General features: G+C 43.9%; 1 protein-coding gene across 2 annotated transcripts in view; it reads right to left on the bottom strand.

Moving 5' to 3' along the window:
* Positions 1 to 5,251: 5,251 nt before the first annotated feature.
* The window catches only part of LOC119841347, a 31,403-nt gene continuing 24,654 nt past the window's right edge, over positions 5,252 to 12,000 (bottom strand). For both annotated transcript variants that reach the window (XM_038368713.2, XM_038368715.2), the window contains 2 exons: positions 11,542 to 11,710; positions 5,252 to 6,964 (listed from right to left, as the gene is read on the bottom strand). In XM_038368713.2, the coding sequence (XP_038224641.1) occupies positions 11,566 to 11,710 (145 nt within the window). In that variant the 3' untranslated portion in view covers positions 5,252 to 6,964; positions 11,542 to 11,565. The remainder of the gene's footprint in view (positions 6,965 to 11,541; positions 11,711 to 12,000) is intronic.

Raw genomic sequence — 12,000 nt, 5'->3', positions numbered from 1 at the left:
CATTTCATTAAACAAAATCCAGTGTCTTTCATAGTCAGATAGCAACGCTCATCCTAAACCACAGCAAAGAGTTGCCGAAGCAGCCTGCCCATTGCAGAGGAAGAGAAGATACGAATCTGTAATATCTGTTGACTCCCCCTAACTTCCAGCTCCATGTGGAGCAGCCCGGCAGTAGACATTACTGCTGTATCTTCTCCAACAGCACTGGACTTCACTGCTAGGCGCTCTTTCTGCAGTCCCAGTTCTTCTAGCCGCTGCAGGACAGCATCTTCTATCTCATTGCAGAGTTTGGTGGCTCTGAAAACCTCAGAGCCTCTATGGAACAGAGCCCAGCAAAGTGACATTGGCAATCAACCGAAAAGAAATGAACAGCCACAGCGTTATCTTTGGACTATGCTGCCTGGAATGCAGGGGGCACGGACTCCCTAAATCTTACCCTCCTTGCACAGAGGAACCATGCAGGTCCCACTGCCCACCTGGCCCTCCAAGTCTGCAAAGGGAATACAGAATTGAGCACTAACATTTTGTAGCTGATAGTTCCCCAGTGTCCCATCAGATGGTTCCCAACCATACTGCACATCAGTTTCAACAACAAAGGAGGAAGGAGGAGGGGATAAAGGTTTGATGAGTCTGATGTCTGTTTTTACCTTTTGCAAAGCTCCTGAAGGTTTCCTGGTTTTATTTTACTGGGGGGAAAATAATAATATAGACGTCAAGGTAAAATAACCCTTCCATTCCAATGGCTATAATTATGAACCAAAAATAGCCACTGCAAACATTTAATCTTTTCAATGATGCTTGATCATGTTCCCATTTCTCTTTCTTTTAAAAAAAAATGTTTATATCCTATAGGAGAAAGATTAGAAAAGGTACAAGACAGACACAATAAATGGACGTGATGATAAAAATAACCTCACAGGGACAGATGTTCCTGAAATTATAGTAATGAATACTCACTTTATAGTTAAATATAGGAACAAAATGTGATGTGTAACAGTATGATACTTGCATCTGCTTTCTAAAATTACCTCTTTGATAAACTTCTTCTAAATAGAAACTGATTCATAATATGTTTGTTTTCCAGCGTCATTATCTTAATGTTATTAAATGCTACTTGTTTCAGACAATATTACAGTGTCTGTTTTCCAAGATGTGCAAAGATTTTTAGAACATCCTAAAATTGCTGAATATTGTTTTGTAGTATTCACACCGCTCCAATCACTATAATTCCAGCCATTGGGCTCTATGATTCACTCTTAACTAGCACTCCTTCAAGCAACAGGTGGGCTGGTAGTCTGACCCAAATATACATAATCATAAAAAGTCATAGGTGAAATCTTGGCTCTACTGAAATCAATGGCAGAACTCCCATTGATTTCAATGGGGCCAGGATTTAACCCCATATTTACAGATGTATTTTTTATCCCCCAATGGCCAAATCTTTGTCTCTTTGAAGTTATTGGGAGTTTGTCGATGGGCTTCGATGGGACTCTAGTGCAGATTCCCAGAGACCCAAAGAATTTGTTTCTTAAATAATCTCCTTGTAACAAAAGCAATGCTATTTACTGGAGATATCAGACTAATTGCCAAAGCCTTCAGTCAAAGGTTGCCTTAGAAAAGAGAACCATATAGGCCAGGTGCACTGTTTCAACATACAGAGCTAAGAGTTCCAGGCTGCAAGTAAAAAGGCCCGCTAAGTTAAACAGCTGGAAGGGGCCTAATATGTTATACAGAATAACTTAATGCCTTTTACACATGGTGACCTGACTATCCCAGAACCAGGGCAGGTGCCTATAATATTCCCCACGCTGTTTCCCATAATCAGGTTAGATCCCTGTAGGAGAGAGGACAATACTCTGGCAAATGTATTACTAGTTGTAACTAGAATGATTGAAATAATCTTCTCTCTATTTACACTGTGCCAATGATTGAAATAATCTTCTCTCTATTTACATTGTGCCAGGTAAACAGGACCTTGAAATGTGTCAGCCAATAGTAATTTTAAGAAAGTCATTCGTAGAAGAAAAATGTTGGATATTTTTTTTAATTTAAGTTGCACTCTATTTCTTTTAAGAGAGCACAGGAAATTCTAAAAATCCAGACCCTGCTCTGGAACAAAGGGGGAGGAAGCATTGCTCTTATCCCAGAATACTGTTACACAAAGAACCGGCAATCCAGGCCACTTGAGTGTGCTCCTTCACAGCTTCCTGTAGAACATGGTTGTGTTTAATCTGATGTACCAGTGCCAATGCGGTGACACAGCAGCCTTCAGGGACGATGAACTGGGAAGTGCAGTCGGGGTCCCATTAAATACAAAATCCACTACTATAGATCAGCCAAAGATATTCAGGCCTGGCTAATGAGAAAAGTATGTGCAAAAATGCATGCTCAGTTTGCATATATAATAACCACCATTGCATAAGCAATCTCAGTAATTGTGCATGCAAGTGATGGATTCCTAATCATTTGCGTATGGCATTGCTCTCACAATTGTGGCAACCGCACTTACACATTAGACACACAACTGTGAGCACATTTTGCATGTACACATTTCTGAAAATGCAGACCTGAGTTTAAGGGAAAATGACTTTAGCTATAGTATATTTTATAACTTTTTTCCTCAGCTGATGCCATATACTTTATATCAGTGGTTCTCAAACTTTTGTACTGGTGACCCCTTTCACATAGCGAGCCTCTGAGTGCGACCCCCCCCTTATAAATTAAAACCACTTTTTTATATATTTAACACCATTATAAATGCTGGAGACAAAGTGGGGTTTGGGGTGGAGGCTGACAGCTCACAACCCCCCCATGTAATAACCTCACAACTCCCTGAGGGGTCACAACCCCAGTGTGAGAACCTCTGCTTTATACGGTTCTGTGTAAGAGAACTGAAAGCAGACTGTTGAATAGAATTCTTGTCTCAGATCAAATGTAAGTCATTTAAGGCATGTTTCCTTACACAGTTCAATGAAGAGTTCTACTTAGAAAACTAAGGCATGATACAGTCCTATGCCATGAGACAGTGACCCAAAAGCACTTTCTCTAAACTATCACAAAATCAGTGTTTCCCAATGTTACTTTTGTTATCTGGGAACTAACATACACATGGTTGTATGTAGAGGAGTTAAAGGCTATAAGTGATCTCAGAGTATGAAGGAAGCTTCAGCATGAAATCCTGATCCATTTACAGTCAAATGGAATTTTGCCACTGATTTCAATGAAGCCAGAATATCATTCACAGGGTGAACTCCCAGCTTCAGTAAGGCCAGGATTTCACCCATGCGATTTTAGAGCAGCTTACTTCAGTGTGATGTCAAACTGTGATCAGTCTAGCATGGCTGTCATTAGGACTGGACGCCACACAATATTTTCCAATACAAAAGAAAGGCCAATTCACTCTGACTTCTAAAACACTTATAGTCTAAGCTGTAGGACTTCTCTTTCTGGGCCCCATGAGAAGAAAGCTAGACACAGAATATACAACTCTAATAATAATACTGTAGTCTTATACAGTGCTTTCAATCAGATCTCAAAGGGCTTTTCAACAGAGGGACGTATCATTATTCCCATTTTACAGACGGGCAAACTCAGGCACAGAGTGATGCAGTGACATGTCCAAGATCCCCCCAGTGGGGCCAGTGGTAGAGCTTTGAAAAGAAACCAGGTCTCCTAAGGCCCAGCTCATGTCAGATTCAGTTGTTCTGTTACATAGCTTATTCCTGGGGGAATTCTGCAGCAAAAAATTAAAAATCCTGTACACAATATTTGAAAATTCTGCAAAATTCTGCATATTTTATTTGTCGAAATTACACAATATAATCATGCCAGTTACAATTATTTTGGTAGTTTATTTCAAAATATCTGTCAGCAAGTATGTCTGTAACAATACAGACCAAAAAGAAATATTCGTAATTTTTTTTTACAAATAGATTCCTTACGAGGCATATTAATACAGAACTTTGTGCAATTCATTTAAATTACAATACAGAACTGTATTTCCTGCACCTGTCAGAAGCAGTGCAAAGGCTTGGGGGAGTTGGGGTAATGGAGGAGCTGAGGGAGAAGGAAGGAGTCTGGAGTGAACCTGGAAGGTGTTGGGTGTGGGTGGGAGATTTTTCTTTGGGGGGGAATTGTTAGGGTGTTGGAAAGCCTCCCTCATGCAGACCCTGGCTGCCCCAAACCTCTCCCATTCAGTCAGGCACATCTGCTCCTGTCCCCACATCCCTCCTCTCCAGGGGTATCTGCAGCTTCCCTCTCCCGTCCCCAGGCTTAACGCTGTCACCCCACTAGCTCCTGAGCCCGTGCTCCAGTCTGTCCCCCCACTAGCCATTCTGAACCTCAGTCTGTGACCCCTCCCAGCAGCCCTGTGTGCCCCGCTCTGTCCTAACCTGGCTCTGCGGGCAGGGTGCTGCGATGAACTCTACTCCTGGGTTTCAGAGTAGCAGCCGTGTTAGTCTGTATTCGCAGAAAGAAAAGGAGGACTTGAGGCACCTTAGAGACTAACAAATGTATTTGAGCATAAGCTTTCATGAGCTACAGCTCACTTCATCGGATGCATTCAGTGGAAAAAATGAATGCATCCGATGAAGTGAGCTGTAGCTCATGAAAGCTTATGCTCAAATGAATTTGTTAGTCTCTAAGGTGCCACAAGTCCTCCTTTTTTTTCTGCTCCTGGGGGAAATCTGCAGCACTGGGCATAGAATTTTGTATTTTCCCGAACAAAATACATTTTGCCTAGGAAGTGCCGCAGGTCCACCTTTCGCCCACCAGAGGGCGCTGTGGCGCCAGAACAGTCGGCATGAACGCGCAGCTGGCTGTTCTGGCACCACAGCGGCCTCTGGTGGGCAAATGGCGACACTGCAGCACTTCTTAGGCAAAATGTTTGTTATGCAGGAAAATACAAAATTATGTGAGACAGATTAATTTTGTGCTCTGCGGATGCGCAGAATTCCCCCAGGCGTAATAGCCTGTAATGGCTGAGAGTGAGGAATTCGGAACACAAACACCATTAAGACTCAGGGATCAGAATCTATGTTAGGTGTATATTGTTAAGCCGATGATCCAAAGAAAGGGGAGATCTAACTTTGTTGCAAAACAGGTATTGCATGATTAATTAAGATATCACTGTGAAACCTAAGATATGAGACAGATGCCAGGAATGTTTGTTCCACGCAAATGTTTAAACAAGAGCAAACTGTGCATTATGGTTTTTCATGCTTAGTGATCTTTTTGTTTTTCATGGCTAAAGCCTGTCTAACTAGCATTTACTACAATGATTATTACATTACTCATTCAAGATCAGGCTGGAAAGATTCCAATTTCTAAATGTGACCCTATCTCAAAACCCTGATTCATGTCTGTGTCTTTGTTTAGCCCAGTCTTGATTGATAAATAAAGAATTTCTATGGTTTATGTTCTTCTAAAAAGCAACTGATTTTAAAAGTTGTCCAACAATGAATTATAAAGAGCTAACTTATTTCTAAGTATGTGATAGACAGCTAGTGCACAATAACATATACCTAAATAATTTACAATGTATCACAGCAGCAAATGAATTGTACTCCCCCCCCCCCCAAAAGTCATTTACTAAACAACTGTCTATTTGCTACTATGTTCAGGTTTTAAAATACAATGCTTTTGCCTTGGCTGCTGAATACCTACACTAATTGTTAAGTAATCTATTCTTAAAAGTACATAGATGTATACTGGTTTGTTTGTTTTTTAAACTAGATTGTTACAACTAGCCAAGCATAATGGAAAATAAATTTCCCTTATATAAAAGTTGCCAAAATTACTATAAATGGATTTCTGCACAGGCACTTAAGCCCCTCTAATGAAACAGACAAACATTACAAGAGAACTTTATTCCCGGGGGGAATTAGATAATTTGGTGATGGTCTACAAAGCTTTTTAGCAATTGACATAAAGTGTGTGGCCCAGACTAGTTACCACCTGATGTAGAGTTGGTGACCTATTTCAAAAGAATTTGCTTATCTCTGCGGCGATCTCAACTCAATTTCTAATGGACAGGTATCCATATCAGAAAAAAAACCCCCATCATCTTTGGCACTAATAGTCTCCTAGCTGGCCGTCTGAGCATAGAAACTAAAAATGAATATGCATGGAGACTGTACTACTATACTCTTAGCCCTTCAGGAGGCAGTCCCACCTAAACTGGTGTTAAGGCTCATTGACAAGACTTAAACTGCAGCTGCACCGTGTATCTGTTCTGCAGACACATGGGACTTCACTTTATAGGGCTGGCAGTCCAGCATCTTTCACAAGAATGATACTAATAAATAACACTGCATTTCTACTGTTTGATGGCACATTATAACCATTCAGTGCTGTGAGCAGAATGCAGATTATGTCTAAGAGATTTTTGTATTTTTAGATATAAACCATAAACTTTCTATTAGAAGTATTGGTAGGACTATTTAATATTTGCACATGGCGTTGCAGGTTTGAGTTCACTGACGGACATCTGTTTTAAAGAAGTGCTGTCATAGTTTCTTACTTTTTCTGGTTCTGCTTCTGGTACAATTGTAGACAGACTAACAAATCTGGGTATCTTACCACAAAATGTTCTGTGCCCATTTTGTAGTGACTTCTAGGGACAAAGAAATCAAGGAGATCGTCGGAGGGATTGTCAAGGATCATCTGGCCCTCCGACTACTACCCTATGCAACTCATCCATGTGGGCACTAATGATACTGCGAGGTATGACCCTCAGCAGATCAGAAGTGACTACAGGGCTCTGGGAGTAAGCTTGAAGGAACTGGGAGCGCAGGTGGTGTTCTCGTTGATCCTTCTGGTCAAGGATAGGGGCCTCGGCAGAGACAGGCACATCCTGGAGGTGAATGCCTGGCTGTGATGATGGTTTCACCAGAAGAGCTTCGGCTTCCTTGACTCCGGGATGCTGTTCCAGGAAAAAGGACTGCTAAGCGGAGATGGGGTCCACCTATTGAGGAAGGGAAAGAGCCTATTTGGATATGGACTGGCTAACCTCGTGAGGAGGGCTTTAAACTAGGTTCGAAGGGGGCAGGTGACCAAAGCCCACAGGTAAGCCAAAAACATGGAGAACTGGGAGAAAGGTCAGAATTTGGGGGGAGCCTGGGTTGTTATAGCAGGGATAAGGGAGAGACGAGACAGAACTGGGGGCGGGGAGGGAATCAAATCAGCATCTTAGATGTCTGTATACTAATGCAAGAAGTATGGAGAATAACCAGGAAGAACTCAAAATGCTAGTAAATAAACAAAACAATGACATAGTTGGCAGCACAGAGACCTGGTGGGATAATATGCATGATTGGAATATTGGTATAGAAGGATACAGATTACTCAGAAAGGACAGGCAGGGAAAAAAGAGAGGAGGTGTTGCCTTATATATTAAAAATGTATATACTTGGACTGAGGTTGAGATGGAAATAGGAGACAGACTTTTGAAAGTTTCTGGGTAAGGATAAAAGGGGTAAAAAACAGGGGTGATGTCATGGTAGGGGTCTACTATATAGACCACCTAACCAGGAAGGAGAGATGGATTAGGCTTTTTTTAAATAATTAACAAAATCATCCAAAGCATAGGACTTGGTGGTGATGTGGGACTTCAACTACCCAGGCATCTGTTGAGAAAATAACACAGCAGGGCACAGATTGTCCAACAAGTTCTTGGAGTGCATTGGAGACAATTTTTTATTTCAGAAGGTGGAGAAAGCTACCAGCGGAGAGGCTGTTCTAGATTTGATTTTGACAAATAGGGAGGAACTGGTAAAGAATTTGAAAGTGAAAGGCAGCTTGGGTGAAAGTGATCGTGAAATGATGCAGTTCATGATTCAAAGGAATGGTAGGAGGGAGACCAGCAAAATAAAGACAATGGATTTCAAGAAGGCAGACTTTAGCAAACTCAGGGAGTTAGTAGATAAGATCCCATGGGAAATAAGTTTAAGGGGAAAAACAATTGAAGACAGTTGGCAGTTTTTCAAAGAGACATTATTAAGGATACAGGAGCAAATGATCCCACTGCGTAGGAAAGATAGGAAGCATGGCAAGAGACCACCCTGGCTTAACCAAGAGATCTTCAATGATCTAAAAATCAAAAAAGAGTCCTACAAAAAGTGGAATCTTGGTCAAATTACAAAGGATGAATATAAACAAATAACACAAATATGCAGGGACAAAATTAGAAAGGCCAAGGCACAAAATGAGATCAAACTAGCTAGAGACATAAAGGGTAACAAGCAGTGATGAGCTGCCAAAATTTTAACAACCGGTTCCCTCCTCACCCCACATGGGGTCGTGGGTCACCCCACCCCCGGGACCCCTGCCCCATCCACCTTCCTCCCCTGTCCCCTGACTGCCCCCAGAACCGGGCAGGAGGGTCTCGTGGGCCACCGTAGTGGATGCCCACCCTGCCCTGCCCCTAAGAGCCAGAAGGACCTGCTGGGCAGCTCCCAGAAAGCATCCGGCGGGTCCCTCTGGCTCCTAGGGGCGGGGTAGCATAGCTAGGGGGGCAGCAGGGGGAGCGGCCGCTCCCCCCACTGATCACATCAAAAGTGGTACCTTAGGTGCCAACTCCGCTGGAGCACCCATGGGCAAAATTTGGTGGATGCAGAGCACCTACCGGCAGCTCCCCGCCCTGCGCCCAGCCTCAGCTCACCTCCGCTCCGCCTCCACCTCTGCCCCTGAATGCGCCTCTCCGCTCTGCTTCTCCACCCCCCCACTTCCCACAAATCAGCTGTTCGCGCGGGAAGCCTAGGAGGGCTGAGAAGCAGGCAGCGGCTTCCTGCTCAGGCCGAGGGTGGCGGAGGTTCCCCTGCACCCCGCCCCCCCCGGGTTACCTGCTGTGGGGCGGGCGGACCTCCTCGCACCTCCCCCCTCTCCTGCCCCTGCTCCCCTCCTCTCCGCCTCCGCCTCCCTGGGCCTGAGTGCGAAGCCGCCGCCTGTTTCTCAGCCCTCCCCGGCTTCCTGTGCGAACAGCTGATTCACGGGAAGCTGGGGCAGGGTGGGCGGAGAAGCAGAGCGGGGCGGCGCATTCAGGGGAGCAGGCGGAGGCGGAGCGGAGGTGAGCTGGGGCTGGGTGGGGAGCTGCCGGTGGGTGCTTTGCACCCACCAAATTTTCCCCGGGGGTGTTCCAGCCCCGGAGCACCCACGGAGTTGGCGCCTAAGGCGTCATTTTTGGCCGGTTGTTAAATTTAGAAGCCCTTTTAGAACTGGCTGTCCGTCGCGGGACAACCGGTTCTAAAAGGGCTTCTAAATTTAACAACCAGTTCTAGCGAACCGGCTCCAGCTCACCACTGATAACAAGAAAACATTCTACAAATACATTAGAAGCAAGAGGAAAACCAAGGACAGGGTAGGCCCATTACTCATTGTGGGGAGGGGGGGGCGGAATAATAACAGAAAATCTGGAAATGGCAGAGGTACTTAATGACTTCTTTATTTCAGTTTTCACCAAGAAGGTTGGTGGTGATTGGATGTCTAATGTAGTGAATGCCAGTGAAAATGAGGTATGATTAGAGGCTCAAATAGGAACAGAACAAGTTAAAAATCACTTAGACAAAGCAGATGTCTTCAGGTCACCAGGGCCTGATGAAATGCATCCTAAAATACTCAAGGAGCCGACTGAGGAGATATCTGAGCCATTAGCAATTATCGTTGAAAAGTCATGGAAAATGGAAGGGATTCCAGAAGACTGGAAAAGGGCAAATATAATGCCAATCTATAAAAAGGGAAATAAGGACAACCTGAGTAATTACAGACCAGTCAGCTTAACTTCTGTACCCAGAAAGATAATGGAGCAAATAATGAAGCAATCAATTTGCAAACTTCTAGAAGAAAATAAGGTGATAAGTTTAAAGTATAAAGGTTGCGGATGATACCAAGATGGAAGGGGTTGAAAGTGCTTTGGAGGACAGGGTTAAAATTCAGAATGATCTGAACAAACTGGAGAAATGGTCTCAAGTAAATAGGATGAAATTCAATAAGGACAAATGCAAAGTACTCCATTTAGGAAGAAACAATCAGCTGCATACATACAAAATGGGAAATGACTGCCTAGGAAGGAATACTGCAGAAAGGGATCTGGGGGTCATAGTGGACCAAAAGCTAAATATGAGTTAACAGTGTAACACTGTTGCAAAAAAAGCAAACATCATTCTGGGATGTATTAGCAGGAGTATTGTAAGGAAGACACGAGAAGTAATTCTTCCGCTCTACTCCATGCTGATTAGGCCTCAACTGGAGTATTGTGTCCAGTTCTGGGCGCCACATTTCAGGGAAGATGTGGACAAACAGGAGAAAGTCCAGAGAAGAGCAACAAAAATGATTATAGGTCTAGAAAACAGGACCTATGAGGGAAGATTGAAAACAATTAGGTTTGTTTAGTCTGGAAAAGAGAAGACCAGAGGAGACATGATAATAGTTTTCAAGTACATAAAAGATTGTTACAAGGAGGAGGAAGAAGAATTGTTCTTCTTAACCTCTGAGGATAGGACAAGAAGCAATGGGCTTAAATTGCAGCAAGGGAGGTTTAGGTTGGACTTTAGGAAAAACTTCCTAACTGTCAGGGTGGTTAAGCACTGGAATAAATTGCCTAGGGAAGCTGTGGAATCTCCATCATTGGAGATTTTTAAGAGCAGGTTAGACAAACACCTGTCAGGAATGGTCTAGATAATACCTAGTCCTGCCATGAGTGCAGGGGACTGGACTAGACAACCTCTCAAGGTCCCTTCCAGTCCTATGATTCTATGAAACTCTCTCTCCAAATATCTATTTTGACAGTCCAATGCACCCTGCTTTGCTCAGTATAGGACCCAACTATCAAACTTCTCCAGGTCTCTTCCAGTCCCATGATTCTATGATATAGCTCGAGTTTCTAAGACAGACCTGTCACATACATGCATTTATAATAACACACGTCACTGCAAAACTCCACAGCCTGGAAACTGGAGAGCTGAAGGTTCCCCTCTAGTCGACATTGGTGAGGCCTCTTCTGGAGTACTGTGACCTGTTTTGGGCCCCACACTACAAGAAGGATGTGGAAAAATTGGAAAATGTCCAGCGGAGGGCAACAAAAATGATTAGGGGACTGGAACACATGACTTATGAGGAGAGGCTGAGGGAACTGGGATTGTTTAGTCTGCGGAAGAGAAGAATGAGGGGGGATTTGATAGCTGCTTTCAACTACCTGAAAGGGGGTTCCAAAGAGGATGGATCTAGACTGTTCTCAGTGGTAGTGGATGACAGAACGAGGAGTAATGGTTTCAAGTTGCAGTGGGGGAGGTTTAGGTTGGATATTAGGAAAAACTTTTTCACTAGGAGGGTGATGAAACACTGGAATGCGTTACCTAGGGAGGTGATGGAATCTCCTTCCTTAGAAGTTTTTAAGGTCAGGCTTGACAAAGCCCTGTCTGGGATGATTTAGTTGAGGATTGGTCCTGCTTTGAGCGGGGGGGTTGGACTAGATGACCTCCTGAGGTCCCTCCCAACCCTGATATTCTATGATTCTATGAAAGATGCTGGCTCCTTGTGGAAACTCACCTTGTTCCCGAGCTGCTTCTGTAACTATGTGAGCTGACCTAGCTGGGCTCCTTTGCCTGCCACGTCCCTGGTGCATTGAGAGTGCTCTTCAGTGAATTGGGAGCTGGCAGGAATGGACGGCTCCTTCCACCTAGAGCCAGAATTAGGAATGAGCTGCCCAGGTGTATCTCTAGAAGTACAGAAACGATGCATGTTATTCCACAGTGGTAGGGAAGACAAGGAGTAAGACTGCCTTTCTGTCATGAATACTACATTCTCAAAAATATGTCACTCAGCGCAGGTCAGACTAGATCAGTGGATCTCAACCTATTTACCATTGTGGGCTGCATGCACACTATATACTACCTATATGGCCCTGAGGATGTCACATTAGCCACAGCTGTGTGCTGATTGGGCTGCAAGCGGCCCATGGGCCACAAGTTGAGAACTGGTCTAGATGACCATGGTGGTCCCTTCTGG

This window comes from Dermochelys coriacea, chromosome 12 (assembly GCF_009764565.3).
Source record: "Dermochelys coriacea isolate rDerCor1 chromosome 12, rDerCor1.pri.v4, whole genome shotgun sequence".
Classification (NCBI taxonomy): Eukaryota; Metazoa; Chordata; order Testudines; family Dermochelyidae; genus Dermochelys; species Dermochelys coriacea.
The sequence above is the reverse complement of the archived record's forward strand: the minus strand, read 5'-3'. Positions and strand labels throughout refer to the sequence as shown.